Below are 24,709 nucleotides of genomic sequence, written 5' to 3' on the forward strand. Positions count from 1 at the left end.
TCAGATACGGTGTTATTTTCCCACCACACCATTTGCTCTCACATCTAGAGTTTTTTCTACCACTAATGTACCAAACCCAGAGATTTCCAGCCTTCATACCAGTTTGTTTTGCAGAGCCTTTCCTGATGTCTGACACCGAGATGAAAGCTCTTCCTCATGCAGTCCATTACAATTCCTCTGAGGCCTAAAGAGTGCATTTTCAAAGTGCCATATGGCTACCATTAGAGATGATAGCAACGGCTGAGCTAAAGGTAGGGGTGGTTTCATCTAGCTCTGGAAGAGGACAACATTCGAAATCTTCAGTGGGGTGGGTAAAGTCTGGAGCTGCCTGACCTGCTGTTGTGCTGTGCCCACTCCAGCTCCTGTGCTCCCACAGTAATTCTCTTCGAGGCTAAGATTGTCCCCAAATATCACCTCCAAAATTTGAGACAAGTATTTTCCTGTATCAGAAACTCACCTATCTATCGCTGCAGGTTGAGGTGTACTTGGAAGAAAATGATCTCTCTGGTCCTACTGTTTAGAAAGTCCTCCCCACATCTTTCTCTACTCCAAGTGATAAAAGTAATGAATTCAGGTAGGTACCCGGTGAAAGCCAACAAATAAGAACAAATTCTAACCTGTTCATACTGAAGAAATCTAGATTAACTCTACTGGTGGAAATAATCTTACTTTATTTTCAAACAGACTGTAGCTGACTCCAAACATTTGTCCCTGTCTTGAAAAACCCAACTTTTAAAATTCTGGTTCTTCTTTTTATAAACACAATAGATTTCTACCTGCAGTACAAACATTTCATGACAGATGAAAGTCAGTGCCCTTCTTCACATAGATCCTTTCTCACGCATAACACTCAGAGTAGCTTTTTAAGAAAATAGGTCTGATATAAGCTCAGGGGTGAAATTCTTTCTACTAGAAAGAACTTTTGGAAGTGCCTAAGAGAAGACTCTAGATATTGTAACCAGAAGGTGATATTTCAGATGAAGAATAACTTAGTATTTCTTCTGTCATCTCACTGAAAGAGATTCATTAACGACTTTGGAAAAATTAAGGGTTACTGAGTTTGTGTTGCTGTCAGAAGGATAAAACAGCAGAATAAGCCTATGAGAATTGTGCATTTTATTTATTTATTTATTTTTTGTCTTTTGGCACTATTGGGAGGAGTTAGTTTAAAGTGGTATTTTAGACACGCTAACAGTAACCAGTGAAGGATGTCCATACAGAGTTTTCCACTCTGCATCAGTGCAGAGGAGAGCAGAACCAGACTCACAGAGGCATGGTTCCTTTAGACATATTTTTATTTCTCTTTGGAAGGCACTGGCTTTTCATTTGGTTATGATGTGTGATAAATAAACCTAAGGAGCTTTGGCATTTGGCACTTGAAGTGTGTCTGAACATATTAACACATTAACACATGGGCTTTTTGAGCAGCAGAACTAGCAGAACTTATTTCCCATGGACTTGTGGCCTCTCAGGAGCCCCTGCAGTGTGACCCAGCTCCCCAGCGCATCCCCATTTCCATACCCTCTGGGCTGGAGCTGTACCTGTGCTGGGGGCAGTCTGGATCTGGGACTGGCAGGATGATATGTGTATGCCCTTTTGCTATCTGGCTGCTGTCAAGGAAATTACCTGTGCCCCAGAGGGATAGTGAACTAAGTCTTTCTTCTCTGTCTAGCTGCCAGTTTCCACAAACACATTTATCTGTGCTATTTCTAACCCTCTTTCAACTTAAACAGAAATTGGCCACTGAATTTAAAAGCTTGTAATGAGAGTGGGGCTTACAGATGGACAAACAATGTGATGGCACAGTTTATTTCCTTAGGACAACAGGCTAAAGCTCCATAAGGGTGAAAATCTCTCCCAAGTGGTTGAGCTATTTTACTTGTTTCCCTGTTTCAGCTGGGTATGGATGAACAGCAAGCCAGCATATACTAGACCATTTACAGTCCTGTTTGGGGGCAGATCCAGCTATGAGCAGTAGGATTTCACAGTCAGAAAGAGAGATTTGGTTAGAAGTTCCCCATTCCCATCTGGCCCAGAAGAGACACAGAAATATCTCTGATTTGAAAACCTCCTTGATACTCAGTTTGGATTTGTTACAAGTTCAGTTGTTTCCTTCATAATATTAATTTTGTCCACGTGGAGCCACAAGTACACAGAAGATCTCAGCATTGAGAGAGATGCAGTTCCAGTCCTAGTGCCTTGGTGATAGGATTGAAAGGGCTGGAATTAGTGACTAATTCTAGACAAAGGAGCATTTTGTGGTGAAGCCCTCTAATTAATGTGATCTGGGCTCTTTTGGCTTTCCAAAGTCACCATGCAGTGAGAGTCTGTTGTGCTGCTCCTTGGTCTGCCCTCTCCTCTCGAGAAACACAGTGCTGGGCATTCATCTCGGAGCTCCCATCTCCAGTGTTCAGTCACCATCGATCACTGGTGAGGCCTGAACATCATTTGTTGTAGTACCAGGATAGCCTTCATCCCACAGGTTTGATCAATAAAGGTAAGAAAAAGATCATGTTGAACTCCAAGGGGACTGAAGAAACTATTTTTTCTCCCAACCTGAACATTTGGAGACAGATACATTTTTTTCCTCCTGGATCTCCTCATTTAGGCTGTCTGATTTCTCTGTCCAGCTATGTCCTTGATCATGGCTCCTGCTCACACTCCTGCTGTGGCTATTCTCTTCTGTTTTCTCAGGAGAAGCATCTCACAAAGAGCAACTTTTATCCTGGAAGGAAATGCTTGGATTGAGAATATAGGAGAAAGCACAAATGACTTTTTTTTGGGGCACTCACAGCAGTGTGTCCATTGGAAGGTGAAGACAGAAGCATTTGGAGGAATGGAGCTCTGCTTTTTCAGGCATATTGTCACCTCTGTGTGGCATTTTACAAAGGCCAAGGTCCCCTTTCCCATGAAGCTACCCCAAACGACAATGAGCGTGATGCTAGGTGTATTTTTTTCCTTCCCTACCACTCAGTTATCACCGCCACATATCACGGTGGAAACACCACTTTGTTTTCCAGTTGCAAAGATGCTTTGAAACCAAGTACACCCCCATCACGCAGTCATCTTTATGGGCTGATGAAAATAATGAATCTGGACACGGGGAAGGTACAGGATGTCGTTGTGCTAACAGAGCCGGTGTGCAGGTGGCAAGCCCTCTTGGCAGAAGACCCAGGGGTCAGGAAACATGTGGAGCTCCAGGGGCGGAATAGAAAGTAGTGAGCTTGGACTCAGTTTTCCTGATGACATGCATGTCCATGAGGAAAGCTGGAGGCTACAGAAAGTGACTTTCACTGACTGCACCAGGAGGGCATGGTAAACCTCCCCTGCGCCTGCACTGCTCTGCTGTGCTCAGTAGGTCAAATGGGTTAAGGGAGGCAGAAAGAATGCAAAGTCCTTCAGCAGGTATTTTTCAGGACTTACCCTTTTTTTTTCATTTTCCTTTTTTTTTTTTTTTTTCCTACTAGCTACAAACAGTATACCTGTATTTCCCCACTTGTTTCCTTTACTAACTGGATAATATTATCATACATCAGTAGGCGTGTTATTCTCCTAGCGTATTTTGACATCCACACCTCAGGTTTGCCTGATATACTTTTGCACCAGTTCAATCAAAATATTTTCACAGGTTCACGTGAAAAAAAAAAAAACTAGTGACTGAAATGATGACAAGAGGATAGAAAATCCACAGTCGAACTCTGTGAATAAAGTAAGTAGCATTATGAATAAGTTAGAGGGAAGGGAATGAGCAGACAGAGAGCATTATTTAACACGGTGAATGCTCATAAATCTGTGGTTGTTAGAGAGATTTATTTTTCCCTGACTCCAGTTGCTATGTTTGCTGGTAAAAAAGAAAAAATCATAATTGTGATTTTTAAGAATTCAGAATGTCTTAAATACTACGCTTGGATTCCCACCCTTTATAAAACAAATCTTCCAGTACTTCTAAGTCATCTGCAATAAAATAAGTCTTGTTGGCAGGTGCTGGTGACCCTGAGCTCAATGTCTTCCTTCCTTGAACTGCTCGGTTACCTTTTTCTTGGCACAGAGCAGTCAGCAGATGTCAAAGACTAAGGAGGCGGTTGGTGCCAACGCTTCAGTGCTGGCAGAGTATTTCCTGCAATAACGTCTCTAATTTCAGGCTTGTGGAGAATTCCTGCTGACTTTTGTTCCATGGCACTTTATGGACAAAAGTCCAAAAGTGGATAATCTAAGGTCCATGAGAATCCTACAAAATTTTTCCCCTATGCAGTTGCTTGCAGCTCTCCTTTCTGAGTGGCGGTAGCTGTGGTTTCAGGAGAAAGTTCTCCCTCACAATTTAAACTTGTAGATTTGGCATCTCTGCCCACTTTTGCACCTGTGTAGCTTGAACTCTCTGTGTTTACCTGTAATTCTTGGACTCACAATTCCCCATCTCACCTCTTCTCCATTGTCCAACGCTGCTCTGCTAGTCTCAAGTGGAAATACGACTATCGAAGCACAACCTCTGCGGAGAAAGCAGAATATCCCCAGAGGACAGTCTGGCAGCTCACCATCACGTGGCCTCCTGTATCACTTTTCCTGGTCTGCAGTGCTTTGTATGCAGGGCTTGCCTGGAAAATATGACCCTGATGTTGGAAAGGAACCGAGCTGGGTGCTCTCCTGGGCTGCTCCCTGGGCTGCAGGATGGGTCTCTAGGAAACCTCCAGCCCCTCCCAGGGGCCTGGGCTTCCCTTAGAGCTTCCTTGGCCTTGTCAGCCTTCATCAGCAACCTCTGAGTCTGGGCAGGAGGACAGGGGTGTCAAATCTTCCTCATTGCTTGCTATTGGTGCTTCAGGGAAGGATCTCAGATGAAAGGATGTGGGTGGTAATGCATTTCTTGCAAGCACTGAATCAGCAATTTGGTGAAATTAGGTAATTTCAAAATGCTTATCACATATGTTAACGATGTAGTTAATAAATGGTGTACTAGTAGAATTCCATAAATTTTCCTGACCTCCCACAAAGTACAGGTATATATGTATATATGTGTATATACACATACCTGTAGTAGACTACATCTAATATTTACCTTTGACCTTAATGACAATGTCCTGAATTTAGTGCACTTCTGTTGGGCATCTGCCTCCAAAAAAAAAAAAGTAAAAAAAAAAAAGTTGAATCTATATTTTAACCTTTTCTTGGCTGGTAGGTAAGACAAACTCAATGTACAGCAAGTGTCTGCTTCACTTCCTTTCCTGTTCGTGCTTTCCTTCTGGGATCTACACAGCCACACATCAGCTGGTAAATGTTCAGGGGATTCGTTTCGCTCCAGCCACTGCAGAAAGTAGTGGAGCCATAATATGGTATTTGCTATGATGCTTCTTCTTGGAGGAGAGGTGTGAGAAAATAATCAGATGTTTAAAAAAAGAAAAGTGTAATCAAGCAATCTGTCAACTTGTTCACAAAGGCAAAAATATGTAAAAAAACAAGCTTTGGGATTAGGGTTTCTGGCTTTGGTGTGAAGGGCCTGGTTGTGAGAACTAAGGTAGTCTGCAAAAAGTCAATTTTCAGCCCTGTAAATAGGGAATTTTGATCAGCAAATAAACTGAGAAGTTCTCCCTGAAATTAAACTCTGTCCCTTTTCCAAACCTGGTTACTTTGCTTCCTTGAAGGAGAGTCTGAACAGAAGAAGAACATGTTACTACTGGATCATTTCCTTATCTTGGGACAAATAATGGCTGATACCTGATAGAATTGGCTATGAAGTTAAACGATGAAAAATATTAACAGGCAAATAGACAACTAGTTGTGATGAACATTTATACTTTGTAAGAAAAAGACTTTCAGGACATGGGTGTTAAAAATCAGCTTATGCATTACAACTTTAAAGTGATTCATCACATTTTAGGTATCAACTGTGAAAATAAATTTTGACTGTAGCATACCTGAAATAAGGCTTCCTCAGTGCTGGGATAAAAATAGTTCTTTGGAGAGACTGTGAGAGCCAAGTGTACTGGTACCCCGAAAAGTCTTTAGAAGGGTGGTAGAGTGATGGAGATGGCTCCTGTGTCTCTAGCAGCCCTTGCTGTGCCTTTTTCAGCATCTTGTGGTTCCTTACATTCATATGCCCCTGCATTGTAGGGCCGCTACATTATGTCCCATAACAGCTATGCCTCTTCTGGCTGAGAAAGACTGTTCAGTCACCATCCAGTTCTGCTGGCTGTGAAAATACCTGCAAAGAAAGTTAATTACCTGGAAGAAAGCAGTTTGGACATTTCCCCAAATACTGCATAAATGGACTGGCAAGTATTGGTTGAGAAAGAAGTCATGCGTTATTGACATGTGTACCATATGCTGCCGTTTGGGAAAATTGTTTTATATCATTTCAGACCATTACTGCTTGTACTTTGCCAACTATTGACATGTTTCAGAAGTCCCCATCAACTTCTGCCCTGAGGAATTCATGCATTTTTACTATCCCAGGAGTTCCTAGGTGGAACTAGGGCTGTGTGAATAATTGCTTGGACGTTGTTATTTTTTCAGGCAGTTTAGTTGCTGAATGCACACACACAGTGACAACAAAACCACTCACTACCTTCAAAAGAAAAAAAAAAAAAGAAGCAGAAGAAGTATCAGCTCAGACTGATCATGTTAGTTTTCCCTGCTGAAAGGAAAAACTGAAATGTTGTTGTAAGCTGGTTGAAATATTAAACCTGACCCAATAAATTGATTAATTTTGGGCTGTTTTATTAAAGAATCTGAAACCACAAATTGTATTCCTACCAGTCATGAATATGTGGGACTTGAATAAATCTGAGAAGACTACCTAATCCCTACTTCTGCTGTAAACCACAATTACATTTCACCTTTGACAGAGGTCTGTCAGACCCAATCTTAAACACTTCAGCTGATGCCAGTCCCAGGCTCTCCAGACAACCTTATTCAGTGCTTAGTTGCCATGAAAGTCAGAAGATGTCCCACATTATCTGAGATATCCCACATTATCCACATCTCATCCAGAAAATTAGATTGATCATTGGTGGCTATAACTGATCAGATACCTCCAGCCTATCGACACTGGAAGGCTGTTACCATACTCATCTGTCCATTTGGACCAGGTGACCTCCAGAGGTCCCTTCCAACCTAAACCATTCTGCCTGATCTCTTTTCCAAGATTGAGCAGGCTTAGTTCTTCCAGCTTTTCCGTATAGACTGGGTTTTCTTTATTTCCGACAATGCTTTGCTCTCCCTTGAGTTACCTCTAATTTGTCTAGTTCTCTCCGAAAATGTGTTGCCCACAAGTGTCAAAATGGAGATATTTCTTCAGACTCTTCAGTTTCAAATAACTATCTCCAAAATTTACACACACAATTAAGAGCATCACACAATTAACAGCATCACACAGTGATGACTTCATCCCCCTTCCACTGCAGCACATGAGCCCTTTCTGCAGTAGCTCTACCTGGTCAGCTCTTCCTCATTTTGCATTTACCCACCTGCTCACTCCTTTCTAAATGCATTTGACACTCAAAAGCAGCCTAGTGTCTGTCAGGTGTCTTCAGCAAATTTTGTCTAACTTGTTTGGGACAATTTTTGATCTGTGTCAGAATGATTTTAAGTTCTAATCCTGTCCTACGAAGTACTTGCACTTTTCGCCAGTTGGTATGATTTGTAATTTTTAGGCTGGTTTCCTATGGAAATGGGACTTACCTAACTATGGTTTTTTGTCTGCCTGTTTATTTTTTCTATCTACTTGATGCATAATTTTAACACTTCTGCCAGTTTCAAGCAAATGTGACAGCGGTGAAATATCTCTAAGATATTAAGTCAATTTAAAAGGAAGTTGGATGTAGGAGAGACATCTTACTATAGCCCTCACCAGAGAAGGGCTGCAGACTGATAAAATCAATACTAGACACTGAGGCACCCCTACTGCAGACAGGTGCTTCAGACTCCCCAACCTTCAATTGGAGGTTGTTCCTTGTGAGGTGCGTGGGACTGAAACTCACCAGGAGCTAGGGTGCATGGCTGCTATTCCTAATGCAATCATTTGTTGTAAGAATATGTTGAACAGTTTGGCTCCCAGTGAGATATGCTCATAATCTTTGCTTCATAACAAACCAACATCATATTTTGGCAGGCAGTTTTGCAAGCAGCTGGATCTCCATTTCTGAGCAAGTTTCCCTGCGGGAGGCCTGTGTATGAATCTGTAGCTTGTCTGTGTCACCAGCTGCCCACCCATTAGCCTGGCTGACCGCGCGTCCAGACACTGAGCTACCTGATTGCCTTCCCTCTGCTTCCTGCTCACAGAGTGATGCTTCGAGCTGCTTCCCGCTGCAAGAAGAGGGGAGAAAGAGAGACTTCAGACGCATAAACAAGTAAAGGCATTTGTCTCTTCCCCACAAAGCTATACAGTGCTGGGCTTGATGGGAAAACCATGCTGGAAGGGAAAAAATGATCAGTGCCTTGAATAGGCCTGGGCAAACGATGGGCTGCTGCCCTGGCATGAGCAGTTATCAATTCCCACTTAGGACATGATGGGGACAAACAAGTGAGCACTGAAAGTGCTCCACTGAAAGTGGAGTTTTTCAAAGGCGTGTCCCTAAAATCCCACGTGCCTCCAACCATAATTATGTGCCTGGGAGTGGGGACACACATCCAAGGCACGTCAGACTGGTCTGGGCCTTGACAGCAACGAACCTGCTCCTCCAGTTTGGTTGCCATCAGCATCCAGCCAAGCTGGAACCAAGCTATTCTGGGGATGTCCACACATGCCGAACTCACACCTTCTGTTCACAGCCGGACATAGCCAAATACAAGCAATATACTCGCAGATTCCAGCAAAGGTGTCAACATTTTTGGCAGACACTGAAAATAAGCAAAATGGTCATTCAAGTCTCTACCTTTGGGCAACTCTGTGTGAAAATGAGTGGCTTTATGCTTTCTCATTCCTACTTCCCTACCTGTTCTCACCTCTATTATTCCATCTCTGACTGGTTTTACAGATTTTTCCCCTTGAATACCACTTTTGTGATCAAATTTACAAACCAATAGATTTTCTGTACATGGAGTATTTGGTATGCTATGGTTGAACCTGCAGTGTAGACAGAAGTGAAGGCAGTGTTGATGCTAAACTGATTGCATATTAAGACAATCATCTACAAAGTGTGTTAAATCAGCTCAAATTCTCCTTGAAGCCAGTCTCTGAATTTCTTAGTTTCCCCTGAGGACTCTCAAGGCTGCCACAACCTGCCTCCACCTTTTTGTTAGATACTTGGGATGCCTGAGCCCCAGCTGTGGCAGAGATGTGACCAGAAGCTGGTTGCCACTGGATGTGTTCTGCATGGGACCTTGTAGCTTGCACAGCTGCCATTCCTGATGTCTCATCCAGCTTGAACTCAGCAGACATCTAAGGACCCAGCTATGCTTTTTTGTCCTTTGTGAGTATGATGGTGTTTTCCTCAGGGGGTGGAAGAAGGTTTACATGGGAAGGACGTTTCACCACAGCCAGCCATCTCTCTGACGGGTAAATTTACTTCCTTCATCTCCATGCAGTGAATATGTGCGTGTTTGCTCTCAGCTGCTGCTACAACCTCTAGCAGGAGAGAAAATGGGGATGATATCAAAGGTGCTATCAGTGTTTTTTGTCTGAATGAAGGGATTTCCCTGAGCAGCTGTGCACCTAAGTCTGTGAGGGACCACTGGCAGGCTCATTCAACTCCATGAGCAAGGGAGCACGTAGCTGGTGTTCGCAGCGCTGGCCCTTATCTCCCCCCGGGTTGTTATTTGAATAATTAAGCAAACAAAAGGCGACCGTGGTTGTCCTTGCCAGGCTCCTTGGCTGGACTGCCCGGGAGGTGCTGATGGAGCCGGCGAGCCTGGGGGAGTCGTGACAGGTCGGGTAGGAGAGGGAAGGGGGCTGTCCCCTTCCTCTGCTGCTTTTCTTTGTGTCTTGTTTACATTGAGTTTTCGGAGACCAGAGAAGCGGATACATAAACAAAAGTTTGCCCAAGGCAAGACGTTGTGCCCCCTCCTGTTGCACTGGTCATTTCCCCGCATGGGAGCTAAGGCACAAAAATGCTGCAGGGAAGGAGGAACGTAACCCAGGGGATGAAAACATGCTGGTTTGTTGCAAACCTCGAGACACAGAGAAAGGTTTCAGGAGTGGAGGGGCTTTGAGAGACGTGGTGGGAGCAGGGAGTTGATCTGACAAGATGCGCAGGAGTCAGGAATGGGGTCTGATTGCTCCCCATCTGTAGGATGCCATCTCCACTGTAAATCTGCATGTCTGGTTCATGCAATAGTGTGAATATATTTGGCTTCTCTCACTAGCTCCCCATGGAGCACTGACAGTCTCTGGTGAAAGCTGGGCTACGTGGGATACTCTGCAAGTCTAAAGGAAGGCACAGAAGCTGTACAGAGATGATAGCTTAAAGGGTGGATAAGAAAGCTGCCACCACTCGAATCACTGGCATTTTGGCTTTGTAACTGTGCCCCTTTGCCCCTCAGCCTCACAGACATCTGTTGTCTAATACCCTGTAGTCACCACGGTAGCAGTGTCTTTAGATGAGGCTTTCATTTGAACTTTAGGTTACTGTCTTCTGTGCAGGACAATTTTTCTCTCAGATGTTTCCCCTGGCATCTTTCAGTGACAACCCACCTGAGGAAGCCACACCAAAGCTCAGAATATAAGACTCAGTGTAGCAAAGCACATATCATACCGTATACTCTGTGTCAGTAAAGTCACTCTGCATCTTTTGAGCTCTCACACCTTCCATCTGCAGTGATTCTGGACCATAGCTTTTACTTGACCTTACCAGGGGACTAGCCCCACCAACATCAAGCGTGCAAGTGATTTGATTCAGATGGAAAGTCCTACACCTGTAAAATTACTCCCCAGAGCAAAGTTATTCTTTTTCTTATATATTTACAGGCTCGGTGCCTTATTTGAGCATCCTGAGTGTAAAGAATTTATCTTCTCCTTTGCTCATTGGTGTCACAAGCATCCCTGGTACTACAGGGACACCAATTCATGCAGTCAAGCCCCAGTGCCTGTAGCATTATTCTAGTTAACAAGATTACACTGGCAGCAAAGTACTAAAGGATTGTGTCCTGTTGAGGAAGCACAGCGTAAAGACCTGGGATTTCAATGGGACCACTCAAGGAAGCAAAAGCTCTGTGTGCTTTTGAGCTGTGCACTTCCCCACATTCCCAACTCGCAAGCTGCTGATGTTGGCCGTTCGGTTAGGTGTGTGCTCTGACCTGCTGGGGGTTGTGTGTTTGAGGGGCTGTTCCCTCTCTGGGCTGTGCAGTCCTGCCGGAAATTCAATTCTTCATCACCTCTTTGTGTCCCTTTGGGTACTATGAATTCTCACAACACACGTATACATAAACCTGATGGGCAGCCCAGTCTCAGCAAGGGTCAGCTCAGGGTGCCCCAACTCATTTCGAAATATCACTGACCTGACCTACAACGTGATGGAGGGCTACCCATTTTCTGGTGTAAGAGCTCATAGCAATAGCAGGAATATATTTCGTTTGCACGGTGCCCAATATATTTTACTTGCATGTTGCTGACTTGCTACTTCTTGAACCTCCTGAGCCTCCTTTGGCTTTTCATGGATTTCATGGGATCTCTGGGAAAAAAACAAGAGAAACTTGGTTTCTGCAAGCGGCAGGGGTTCATTTCCAAGGAACCCACACTCATCCCCCAGCTTGTGCACAGGTGGACTATGTTTGGAGGGACCCCAACCTCTGCTGGGGGCACGGAGGGGGTCCGGGCTTTGCTGGTGGATAGGCGGGGCTTAATTTTGGCTGGGCGTGGTTTATCGAGAGCGGGCGGGGCGTGCGGGCTGAGCCCGCCCCCGGGGGCAAGAGGGGCGGCGCGGCGCGGCGGGGTCCCGCATCCCGGTGCGGTGCAGCTCGGTGCAGCTCGGCTCGGCACGGCTCTGCTCGGCTCGGCTCGGCTCGGCACGGCTCGGCTCGGCCGGGATGGAGCTGGGGACGGCGCTGGTGCTGGCGGTGCTGCTGTGCACGGCTCCCGGTAAGCCATCGGAGGAGGTGGGGGTCCCGGGGAGGAGCCGTCCTCAGCCCCGCAACCTGCCGGGGATGCCGGCGGCTGCGGCGCGGGGATGTGCGGGGCGAGGGGGGAGGCTGCCGGCTCGGCATCGCCTCCTCGCCACCCATCGTGGCCCGCCGAGGGTTGGGGGTCCCTCCCCGTGCTGCCCGCAGGTGATGCTCGGGCTGGGGGCGGCAGTGGGGGGCAGCGCTTCCGGGCCAGGGGGTTTTGCTTCGGAGGTAAGGGGGCAGCGGGATCGGGGTGAAGGAAAGCGCCCCTGGGTGCGTGGGAGCTTCAGTTCCTGGCCAAATGCTTAAAAAAAAAAAAGGTTTCTTCACGGAATTCATTGATCGGTGGCCTCGAGGAGTGTAAGCGTGCTCGATTTATTATAAGAAAAGCTGGTAATCCCTTTCCCCAGGGAGTGAGATCATCAGATGAAGGTTCACTTTATTTCAATGTCCCACATCCTCTTGTTAGACCTTGAAGTTGGCAACGCAAGAAAACAGGAACTCCACCCTGGCTGGCTGAATTGTCGTGCTCTGCAGCTAGCTCCTGACCATCTGCCTGGGCTTCCTGTTATGACAGAGTTTCTGAACTTTCTGGGATATGTGAAAAGTCATTATTTACCCTTCCCTGTTAAGTAGGTGATGGGAAAGTATCTGCTCAAAGCATACTGCCTAAAAACTTGTATATGATGCTGTTCTGGTTGCGTTAGCATTTACTTTTGCCATTGCATTGATCTGAGGTTTTTTTATACCTGTTTTTGCAGGTTTGTTTATTTCTCTGGATCAGCCAAGTCTCAGCATCCAAAAAGATGTCCTCACCATAACAGCGAATGATACTCTAAATATTACTTGCAGGTAAGGGCGAATCTGTCCAGTGTAATTTTGGTAGGGGTGATTTATGTAGTGAATTTCTGTACAGAATTGGAGGTGATTCTGTCTCTCCCCCATCATTGCTCCTGATCCGCCCCCCTCCCTTGTTGCCCCTCATGTAGCTTTTCCCTGGCATATTTTTGGAGTATGGCATACAAAATGCTTCAGAGTACGCTTAGTATGACACAGGAGGGAGATGGGTGCTGTGTGACTTAGATTCATCATAACTTTGTTCTCAGGTAGCTTCCTCATAGATATTTACAATAGGTCTGCTGATATGAATTTATCCTGCATGTTCTGATGCTCCATGGGATGGGATGAAGGCAGTTCTTCTCCAGAGACCTTAGGAGATAGCAGGGCTGGTGTTCACAGCTTGGCATCGGTACCGATGCTCGTGATGTGCTCACGCTCCCCTAACATTTGCTTTTCCAGCGGCCAGAGAGCTCTGTACTGGTCCTGGCCAAACAACCAGAGCAGTGCCGAGAAGCGCATCTCCGTGACGGACTGCAGCGATGGCCCCTACTGCAAGACTCTTACTCTCCTCAGAGTCATTGGCAATGACACAGGGGACTACAGGTGTCTTTACAGGGACAACCAGGCAGCCACAACCATTTACGTCTATGTTCAAGGTAAGTGCTTACGCAGTTCTCACATGGCTGTTCCCCTAGCCTCACAAGAAAAAAGGGGTATTGAATATCTCAAAACACTTCTGACATTATCATTTCCTAATCCTCGAATTTCTAGTCCTATGAAACTCTTGCTTTTCTTATTTTTGTGTTGAGCAAGTACATGCCAGCATGCCAGTTATCAACAGGAAATTCTGTGTACGTGTAATTTGAAATTGACCCCCCATATACAGTGCTTGGTCTGCATTCTCCTCCATCCAGAATTTAACAAATGCATCTCTGCTGCGCTCCATCCTCATGAAGCTGAGCTATCACTGACCTCAGCAAGAGTTTCATATCAGAGGGACTATGTAGATTGTATTTTCAGTATAACAGATCCCTTTTACAGCTTGCACTACCTGATACTGTTAAAGAAAAAAAAACCACACATAAGCTTCCATGCATGCACTGACTGTAACAGTAAGATTTGTCTAGGTTTCAAAAGCCAAGTTTTCACACTCAGGCTGATGGGAATGCTGTTGTGTGTACCAGACACTGCAATACCTTCTCTTTAAGAAGGCACGTTCAGACACTGAGGCATCTACCTGATTCCTGTTGTCTGGTCCACCCTGTCTCATTTTTCTTGCAACTTACTATTTTTTAAAATAGGATGCAATTATATGCATGGGTTAGCTTGTTTTATAAGCTTGCAAATTTACATTTTTTTGACTGACTTTGGAAAGGATGCTGCCATCGGGGGAGCCAGTGTAGCATGTCACTGCTTTTAACTGGTATTTCCTGTAATACTTACGCAAGAAAAGTCGCAGTAGGGTAAATCAGATTTGTGTCGGCACAAAGACTGCGGTGGCAGGAAGCTATTCTCCAAAGTGTGTACTGCTGCTGATAAATGTTTTGAAAATAATGGTATTGTAAATCTGTCAAAATATGTCCTCCCTTTTTAGTTTCATCATTCCAGTGTTTTACCAAATGAAAAAGAGTAAAACTGATTTGAGATGAAATAAATAGGGAAAGAAAAAAAATGGAGGAAGTTTCCTTCATGACCACAGAACAAATAATGTCCATTTACCAACTGAATATTCTTCTAGATTACCGATCTCCGTTTGTGACTTCAGTTAGCGATCAGCTTGGCATTGTATACATCACTAAGAATAAAACCGTGGTCGTACCGTGCCTTGGAACCGTATCAAATCTCAATGTCTCTCTACACGCGGTAAGGAAAAAGCCCATTATTTTAAGAGTTAGTTGAAATCACTGTGACATAAATACATTGCTTGAAGTTTAAACGTGTTTCTTGAAAACTACTTTCCCTCCTTGGGAGTTTTGCAGCCTGTGGTTAGGAGGTGAGTGCTGTAACCTTACTCATCTGTGGCACCTGTGCTCTGAGAGTGCAGTGGTTGCCTACAAAAGGAGGATTGCCTGAGCTAAGATGTCAAAACAGGGATCCTGCCATTATGGGGAATGTTGCGCTTGATAATTTGGGGTTGTTGGATTTTGAAATCTGACTGTGTATTTTATCACTATTTCAAACAGAAATATCCAGAAAAGATATTTGTTCCTGATGGTAAATCAATTTCGTGGGATAATAAAAAAGGCTTCACTATACCCAGTCATCTAATCAACTACGCAGGCATGGTCTTCTGTGAAGCCAAAATAGATAATGAAAGCTACCAGTCTGTCATATACATAGTTGCGGTTGTAGGTAAGCCAATGTTTTTTTCTCTATAACCAATGTTATTTTCCTTGCTACAGCATGCTGAACCAATTACATTTGGTTGGACTGTAGGTTATTCAATACTGACAATGCAGCTAATGCAAGATGTATGTTGTGATATATATTACTTTTCTGTTAAATGCAATGTATTGTGTTCTTTCTAGTTCATCACTGGGACAAGTGCTTCTATTTTTAGTTTAACATAAGTTGACAGGATTTTTTTTTTTTCCCAACAATGCAAGCCTTTTTTTCTAAAATCACTCCCTTCCTACTTTATTTGCTTGTTCAGGATCCAAGTCATTATCGAAGGGAGCTAGAGGCAGGCATCCATCAGCAGCAGATGGAAAGGAATTGCTGTGAGAGCATACCAAAGGAATGGGGGACCTGAAGGTCACACTAGGAATTAGGTTGTCTTGTCTCCCTTCAGACCTGTGTCTTCACCCTGAAGGGAATTTATGCTTTACTGGTATATTTTGTCAGTGGTTCATCAAAACCCAGAAATGCCAGCTCCTGAGCTGCAGTGCCATGATGGGGAGCTGGGTTTGTCCCCGTGTTGTTAGGACGTGGCACGTACTTGTTGAATTTCTCCTGTGTATGTCCTGTCGTGACACTGTCTGACGTGGCTCTCACGTCACATGTGGGAAATGTCTGGGAGAGGCTTGCCCTTCCTTCCAGGCTCCTTTGCACGCCAGTCATCATGCTGTGCTAGGGTGTCACGGTGCTTCTTCATAGCTGTGGTTTTAGTGGGAGTTTCAGTGAATTCACTTGGGAAAGTCAGTGCTGGGTGCTGTACCTCAATATTTTGTGTGTGCCTTTTTCTTCCTCCAGGATACCGGATTTACGACCTGACGATGAACCCACACTACCAGGTGGAGCTGGCAGTAGGAGAAAAACTGGTTCTCAACTGTACCGTAAGGACGGAGCTGAATGTGGGGATTGACTTTAAATGGGACTACCCTTCTATCAAGGTAAAACCATAGTAACTGAAAGATGCCAACATCACAGCACAATTTGGTTTAGTTACAGTGTCGCTCCCCTCTTTGTAATGCTGACAAGGCAGCTGATAATACACTCAGAAATTGCTGCTATATACAGGTGTTCAAAGGATGGCAGGAAGAATAACAGTAAAACTCCCCAACACCTGTCTCTTTTCTATTACAGGAAAAGCGTGCAACCATAAGAGATTTAAAAACCACTGCAGGAGAAATAAAGAAGTTTGTAAGCACTCTGACCATCGACAGTGTGAACTTAAGTGACAAAGGTCGATACACCTGTGCAGCATCCAGTGGCCGTATGAACATGAAGAACAGCAGCTACTTCATTATCCATGGTATGGCACCTTCCACTTCAGTTCTGTTGGCTGTCACAGCTTTTGGATGGATAACTGGGATGCAGGAGGCATTTCAGTGATGAATCAAATGACAGAAATGAACCAAAATTCAGCTATAGTACCTCTCTTGCACCCATTAGTCTGTTCTTGAGTAGGGTTATTTTTATACTACAAGCTTATCTAATGATAACTTTTTAAAGAAAAGTTACTGAAAGACGTAAAATCCTATGGGAAAATGGGCAGTAAAATTGACTGAAGTAAACCTCCTGTCCTCTTCTGTGATGATCTTGAGGAGGGCTGAATTAGCAAAGATGACGTTGCGTAAGGGGTGCCTGTTCTCACACCAGGTGAACATAAGTGAGGTCCTGGTGGCCTCGCGGGGCAAGGGTCTGGGTCAGCATGAATGAAGCTAGGCAAATAAAACTTTTGGCTTTTACATTATGAGTAGCTGAGTTAAATCAAGTTCTGGTCATACGGAAATGATGCAAAGGAAACAACTTTGACTAACTGCAGAGATAAGTACGAGGCCACATCCTACAGCCTTTTCTCAAGCCTGTCTTGGGCACAGCCCCAGTGGCTCCACTGGTTTTCTTCTAGAAAAAAATTGTCAGCATGAGAACGGCCCGTTTTTTATCACTGAGTCAGACAAAGGATTTTATATTTTTAAGGATGCTGTTTTCCTCTGGTCTAATTTCAGAAGCTAGAAAATTATATACATATATATAGATATATGTATACATACATATGTGTGTGTGTATGTGTATTCTAACATTCAAAATTATTATGTAGAACAGTGTTCAAGATACACTCATTTTTTTCCTGGGTTCTTTCTATTTCTCTTCAGGAGCCAAAACTAGATCATTTCCTATAATAAGTGTACCAGATATCACATCAATACCATCCTAAATCTTAGCCAAAAGGCTAGTTGCTGTCTTAGCCTGCATGCAAATTTAAAACAAGCAGGGTAAATCATTTCAAAGTGTTCTGTGACTGCTGAGGTTTGAGTACATATGTTCAGCCTCATCTCAAATATATAACTATGATATTGTAGTTTTGAATACTTTTTTTTTTTTTCCTGGAATGAGTCAGTCAAGACAGTTTTATGATATATGAAAATAGAAGTATTGGAAAGGATGAAAAGGGGATGCTCTGCAGCTGGGCGGTCCTCAGAATTCCTTCTTTGGCCATAAAGTCATCGTGGCTCAGGAGAGCACCAGGTCTGACTGACGGCATGCTGCCTTGAGAACTGAGGCTGGTCTCTGCTTTCCCAAGCTCCCTGGCAGGGAACTGCTTGGTTTTTCTTTGCGAGGGAAAGGACTGGGTTTTCATGGTGGGTCAGGCTCTCCAGAGCCCAGGTTGGAACTGACTGTGCTTTACCAGTGCCATCCTGTCACTGTCCTCTGTTGGTCATCTGCAGTTAGATGCTAAGCCAAATGGAGACCACTAATGCTTTTGTTCCCATAGAACGACCATTGCATTTATTTTTTGCAGAAAGTCCTTTTATTCATCTGGAGAAAATGGAGAATGTGGTTGAGACGAGGTTAGGCGATACAGTCAAAATTCCTGTGAAGTTTAAAGGATATCCTCCACCAGAGGCAAAATGGTAAGAATTGGGACACAATGTGTTTGAAAAACTGAGCTATTCTTCGTCGAGGTATATCAATAAAGTATTCAGAGCGTTGTTTGTTTTTTTTCTGTAGGTACAAAAATGGAAAAGCCATCAATGCAAATCATACGGTTAAGCTTGGCTACACATTAGTAATCACTGAAGCAACTGAGAAGGATGCTGGGAATTATACTGTTGTCCTTACAAACCCTACTAACAAAATGCAGAAGAGGCATACGTTCACCCTGCTTGTGAATGGTAAGTGACGTGCAAGGGCAACTCTCCTCCACATGTAGATGCCGTGTATTGCCATTCTTAGGATTTGATTTCACGTCAGAGCTATGAAGATATGGATGGGCTGGGGGCTTGGAGGAGAGCACTTATACCCCAGCCCTGGGGATGTAGAGCTGGCCCGCCTCTCTTGGCTCCTTGCTCCAGGATGTACCACAGGAGAGGCTGCAGGCCCCTGTTGTTGTTGTGATCGTGCTTGGTCTGTGGTTTTTTTTTTGTTTGTTTTCTGTATGTTATTTCTTTGCCTCTGTGTCCTGTTCCTTTCCTGCCCTCCTTGCTCTCCGGTGCCGGCCGTGCTGCTGGAGTCCTCCCCCACCCTGCTCCATCCTGGCCCTGGTCTGCCTCGCCCATCCTTCCTGCCCCGTGCTGGCTGTCCCGCATCTTCTGTCCTGCCCCACACAGCCCTTGTCCTCCTCCTCCTCCTCTTCCTCCCAGCTTCCCAGGAAGCAGCCTATCTCCTGTGCTTTGAAAACAGTAGGTCTTGGAAAGGGCAGTGAGGGTAAATGCTGGGGCATAACATACATTAAATGGCTGGGGATGGTGACGGGACCTCAAGAGCTACATTTTAAACCTGGGGGTAATGAAGGGAGATTTTGCTGGAGATATTAAGCATTGCATCTTGAGGTCCTGATCCTGAAGGTGTTGGGCAGGTTCACCTCTTCCCAATATATTCTTGTCCCTTGGAGGTACTTTGCATTGCATTCAAATGTCCCCAGCTTCTCCAGGGATGAAGTGACACAGGGCACATGTGCACTGTGCTGTTGGGGAGCCTCAGGGGGTGTAACAGCCTGTTCTATCCTCCAGTGCCCCCCCAGATCGGTGAGAACGCGCTGATGGCCCCCGTTGACTCCTACAAGTACGGCTCGACGCAGGTGCTCACCTGCACTGTCTACGCTGTCCCACCACCTGCCGTTGTCCTGTGGTACTGGCAGCTGGAGGAGGAATGCACTTTTAGCCCCCAGTAAGTGACAATGGCAGGGCTGGGAGGTCACCATGATGATATATGGCTGGGTGGAGAGTGGTGGACGCTAAAGGGTTCAGCCCCAGGGTTTGGTTTTGCTCCTGTTTGAGTCAAGGCTGAGCTTTTGCTGATGGTGACTGTAGGCTCCAAGTGACATCATGAGGTAGAGCATGGCCAAAATTAGCCCCGTGACCAATGAAGAAGATTGTTGTGCTTGATAGGCAGCCAGGCTCTGATGAGGTAGTCATAGGCAGGGAGTCAGAGAGACAAGGGCCACCCACGGTGAGGAGCTGGCAGCCCTTGCTTGTTGCCTTCAAGCCTTATTGAAGGGCACCTTGGCTTGTGCTGGGTTTTGAGCACAGCTATCTGTGTGCCCCTCTGTCAGATCCCCCATTGGGCTGCAGGCCTAAAACTCAATCCCAAACACAGGAAATTTGCTGTTTATGCTAATTGCAGATCTTTGTGTTTTGTTGTTCTTTTTTTTTTTTTTTTTTTTTTCCTTACGCTCAAGTGCTGAGTGTGACGGTGCTCTTTATCTGTGTGAAAGTGTCTCTCAGAGGAAGCGCTCTGATTGATGTTGGGGAATGATAGAGAGAGTGCCTGACTGAGATTCACGCAGCTTCCCTTATCTGGGCCTGCCATAAGCCCAGATTTCCTTTTTAAAAAAAAAAACAGGCAAAAAAAAAAAAAAGCATTCTTCTTTCCTGTTGTTGTTTTCAAAACGATTTCCACTAGTTTCTTCCTTTGGTGCCTGGTTGTTTCCTACACAATGGCTACTGTCCTCAATAAATTCTTGTAGGGAGTTCAGTGATTTCTATGTCTCTCTGTCTTCCTTTGAACTAAATTAACTTGAATCATCCATTTTTGAATGGAGGTTTGTTCCCAGAATAGCTGCTTCCCTCCAAGCATCCTGATTGAGCTGACACAGGCAGATTAATTAGGAAATTCACCTTTCAGCTTGGAGGTTTCTTATTTTACAGAGCACAAAGGTCTCAGAAGGTTATAGGGTGCAATTTAATAGAAATGTTTCAAAAACCTTACTTTTTCTTCCCAGAAGGAAGGCTGTGGTCATCTGATTTACAGATCAATATCTGCATATTATAAAGAGAACACTAAACAGCTCTCTTGAAGGACTAATATTCTCCAAAAGGCAATAATATGGGCTGACATGTCTCTTCTTATCTCTCAGAAAAGTTCGCTCGGGAGCCAATCCATATGCATGCAGAAAGTGGAAAGTGATCTCGGAGAGAAAGGGAGGGAATCAGGTTGAGATCAAACACCGAGTCGTTACTATTGCTGGGAAAACAAAGGTGAGCACATTTTCTTTTCTGTTGGTTGGGAATGTTTAGTCCTGTTCAGCAGTCCACATGCCAGTAGTATATCAAGAGAGTCAAGAGTATTTGCCTAAGAAACCTGTGGATCTGCTCTCACTCGGTCTTGTAAGCTCCTGCAGAAGCTAATAGGCAGAGATGGACACTTAGCCCCTTAGACATCTACCCAAAGCAACTCTTCAGTGAGGAACTTAGCTTGCTTACATTTCAGTGCTTATGTCTTCGGGGCTTGAAGTTAGTTGAGTTTAGTAAGGAGAAGCTGGGGAAACTGAAGAGCAGAAAAAGTTGTAGGTGTAGTATTTATTGACACATACACCAGAGCCTGCTTTTTGTTGTTTTATTTTGTCTGATTGTTACACACCTAAGAGAAAAAACGTGAATGTCACGAAAGGACTGTGTACCCACTGTGCTTTGGATTTGTGCTGTGGAGGGATTTTCAGTTGTGCAGATACTTGCAGAGCACTTTGCTGACCTGCTGTGGTGGTCAGGCTCGCATAGGTACTTCAGCACTGATGTGGTATGAAACTACTTGATTGTTCTTTTGCAGACTGTGAGCACCCTTGTGATTCAAGCAGCAAACGTATCTGCTTTGTATAGATGCATGGCTACAAACAGAGCTGGGTCAAGCGAGAGAGTTATCTCCTTTCATGTGACCAGTAAGTATACCTTTTAGAGAAGTCATGCTAAATTAGTGTTATTTTGTCTGCTTCACTATTTAGAGGTGCTTCGACACTATTGTCTGATTCCTGTCCTCTACAAAATCCTTTAATCCTTTAGGCTTACTGAAGGTTTTCCTAATGCAGTCTTTAAAGTCACCAACTAACTTCAGCCAAGGGACTGGTTCTGCTGGCATCAGTGGAGTGGCAGTCCCATGAAACCAGTGCAAAATGGGCATTAATATCCTGAGAGTGATTGCTGTCGGCCTTTTGCAGTCATTTAAAAGAGCTAGCGAGAAATTATGGTAGTTTGACAAAATGATTGTAGATGCAGTATGAAAGCTAAGAGTAGCATTTTCATAACTGGTGGCAAAGAGCTTCTGTCTTCTTGAAAATCAGTCCCTGTAGTCACTTGAAATATTATTTTAATCCACTGCAAAAAAGAAACTATATGGTAATACTAAGAATTGGTTGCCAGAAATTTCTGTAGGAAGAACTATATTCATTATACAGGCCTTTCTTTGATCCATATAAATGTACTACTTTGAATGAGATTGTACTCTTTGCATAAGTGATTAATTGATTTGCCAATGTTTTGTTTCCTCATTTAAAACTAGACAAGATGAGGATAAGGCTATGTTTGCAAAGTGGCTTTGTCAAGTTAATGTTGGCAACAAAATATACAACCTAATAGGAATTTATTTTGTTTTTAAACTTGCAGGGGGTCTTGAAATTAATCTCCAGCCTCGGGGTCAACTGACAGAGAAGGATAACATGTCTTTACAGTGCACAGCAGATAAATTCACCTTCGAGAAACTATCGTGGTACAAACTCAGTGCTCATGCTTCGCAGACACCCTTTGGTGGGCTGCCCATGCCTGTCTGCAAGAACCTCGATGCCCTTCAGAAGCTGAATGCGACCGTTTCAAACACCAATGGTGAAAATGTCACCTTAGAGCTCATCCTCCGTAACATCTCCCTCCAGGATGGAGGGGACTATGTGTGCATCGCTCAGGACAAAAAGGCCAAAACGCAGCACTGCCTGGTGAAGCACCTCACTGTTCAAGGTATTGATCTCTTACCATGACCTGAAATGGGTGGCTGCGTAAGCAAACAGCTGCAGTAGTGTCAGATTTTGGCATCTTCCTGCCTTGCATGTACTGTCTGATGGTGTGCTCAATTTGTTAAATAGATTTAGACCACTTGTAAACAAAGGGGATGTTAGCTGAGCATGATAATGTTTGCTGAATGCTGGTCTGGGTATGGCCAGACAGCAGGGACTTACTGTTCCATCTGCACCAGTGCGGAAGCATTGACCATGCTGCTGTGCTGTGCTAGGAGATGAGTTTGGCTTTTTGCACAAATAACGGCATGTATTTAGCTCAATAACTTCTCAGTTTTACTTTTCAAAACACTTTTTTTTTCCCTCCAGCTGTAAATGCATGTGTATATTTACGGCATTAGTGCTACTGCATTGTGCCATTGAATCGTGAGTTGGAAGTAATTCAAGTGCAAGCAATACAAGCTGGTAATCAATTAGCTTTTCACACAAATAATGACGACTTTGTTTGAGAGCCTAGATGTCTAGGCTTGTTAGGCAGCTGTGCTGATTCATTAAAATACCTGCACATCTTCATGGGTTGTCCTGAATGAATGTCTGATAGACAGCCGCTATCAGACTTCTCATAATGAACCTGTAAATAGAAGTGGGAGGGAAGCAATTTCTCACCTATTCCCTCTTCCCTCAGCAGCCTGAGAAGTTACAAATTAAATGGTCTAATTCAGATTACATCAACGCTGTTAAAATTTTCTTGGCTATTATGATTTTCTCATGTCATGTGGAAGATTAACCATGATCTCAACATGCAAGCTGCAGATATTGTTTTTAATAATTCGAGACTTCATTACTGGGCCAAATGAGTAGTGCATCTTCAAGTGCTATTACTGCAAAAACAGATGCTTTCTTTAATCATCAGTGGTTTTACCTTGTTTTCATACCAACAGAGCCCATGGCACCCACACTTGTAGGAAATCTGGAAAATCAAACAACAAACATTGGTGAAACCATAGAAGTGTCATGCACAGCGAATGGCATTCCTCCTCCAAACATCATGTGGTTTAAAAATAATGAAACACTTGTTGAAGATTCAGGTGAGGGATTGATATTGTGTTATGAATTTTCTACCACTTAAGGACTTCCTTTCATAGGGCTCACTTTTGATTTTCATCTCAAAAAGTTTCATTTTTAATTTTTCATATGAACTGGCATAAAAATAGCAGAACTAAGAATAGTGATTTTTTTTTTCTCCTAGGTATCGTTTTGAAAGATGGAAACAAAACATTAACTATACGTAGAGTGAGGAAAGAAGATGGAGGTCTATACACCTGTCTTGCCTGCAATGTCCTTGGATGCACAAAAGCAGTGGCATTTTTTGCAGTGGAAGGTTAGTGTCAGCTTATTTCCAGGTTGTGAATGCAGTTGCTGGGATCACCAAAATAAGAACAGAGTGAAGACTTTGTGCACTCTGTTGTGACCGCCATTCAATTTCAATGATAGGAACATGTAGTGGTTTGGGATAAGGGAACTCCAGGCTTTGTCCACCAAGCTCTAAACGTGTTTGTGAGACTCATCTCTCATTTGTTCCAATCTGACTATGGCACGATAAAATGCAGTCCTCAATAGCAAATGAAAAACCCTAACAAGAAGATAGTCTGCAGTCTGAGTAACTGGAACTGTGAGGAACTTGCCACCAAGAGCTAGGACTTTGCAATTAGAAACCCTGAACTAAAAGCTCCTTTTCTTTTATACAAGCGTGTTTACAAAAACTAGTCACTGAATCCTTCACAGGTCTCTGTCTTATAAGTCAGGATGATAGTTCATTCTATTACATTAAGGTAATTAAATCAGTATCCTGATATTCTCATAGCTCCTGTTAGGATATTAAGATGTTGGGCAACAGCGTATATGTGGGGTGGAACTTATCTGCAGATGACATTAATCTAGCTTTCAGCTGAGGTGGTAAATTTGGTTAGGAATGATCTACCGGTCTGTAAAGTTGGAAATCTGTGTATGATATACTGTTTCTCTTCAAGAAATGTACAGTGCAGCTCATTGGGGTCATGCAATGGGGTGTGCAGGAAAATCTGTGTGGTGCAAGGGGCGAAAATACAGGAATATGTTGTGGGGAATGGGAGCCGAGGAAGAGAGCTGCTCCTGCACATTATTAGTGTTGTTATAAGTCCTTATTTTCATGTGTTGTTGTAAAACCATGTTTTTTCATGCCTCAGCTGAAGCATGTAAAGA

The 24,709-nt window shown here is 44.0% G+C and overlaps 1 protein-coding gene across 1 annotated transcript in view; it reads left to right on the forward strand.

Moving 5' to 3' along the window:
- The first annotated feature begins 11,830 nt into the window (after positions 1–11,830).
- Positions 11,831–24,709, forward strand: part of KDR (kinase insert domain receptor) — a 28,060-nt gene continuing 15,181 nt past the window's right edge. The window contains exons 1-15 of the mRNA XM_083835383.1: positions 11,831–12,004; positions 12,789–12,879; positions 13,327–13,523; positions 14,606–14,730; positions 15,051–15,219; positions 16,060–16,199; positions 16,393–16,561; positions 18,053–18,164; positions 18,262–18,425; positions 19,263–19,419; positions 20,609–20,729; positions 21,298–21,406; positions 22,128–22,472; positions 23,410–23,556; positions 23,718–23,849. Coding sequence (XP_083691509.1) covers positions 11,953–12,004; positions 12,789–12,879; positions 13,327–13,523; positions 14,606–14,730; positions 15,051–15,219; positions 16,060–16,199; positions 16,393–16,561; positions 18,053–18,164; positions 18,262–18,425; positions 19,263–19,419; positions 20,609–20,729; positions 21,298–21,406; positions 22,128–22,472; positions 23,410–23,556; positions 23,718–23,849 — 2,230 coding nt within the window. The 5' untranslated portion in view covers positions 11,831–11,952. The remainder of the gene's footprint in view (positions 12,005–12,788; positions 12,880–13,326; positions 13,524–14,605; positions 14,731–15,050; positions 15,220–16,059; positions 16,200–16,392; positions 16,562–18,052; positions 18,165–18,261; positions 18,426–19,262; positions 19,420–20,608; positions 20,730–21,297; positions 21,407–22,127; positions 22,473–23,409; positions 23,557–23,717; positions 23,850–24,709) is intronic.

The sequence above is a fragment of the Anser anser genome (assembly GCF_964211835.1).
Source record: "Anser anser genome assembly, chromosome: 4".
NCBI lineage: Eukaryota > Metazoa > Chordata > Aves > Anseriformes > Anatidae > Anser > Anser anser.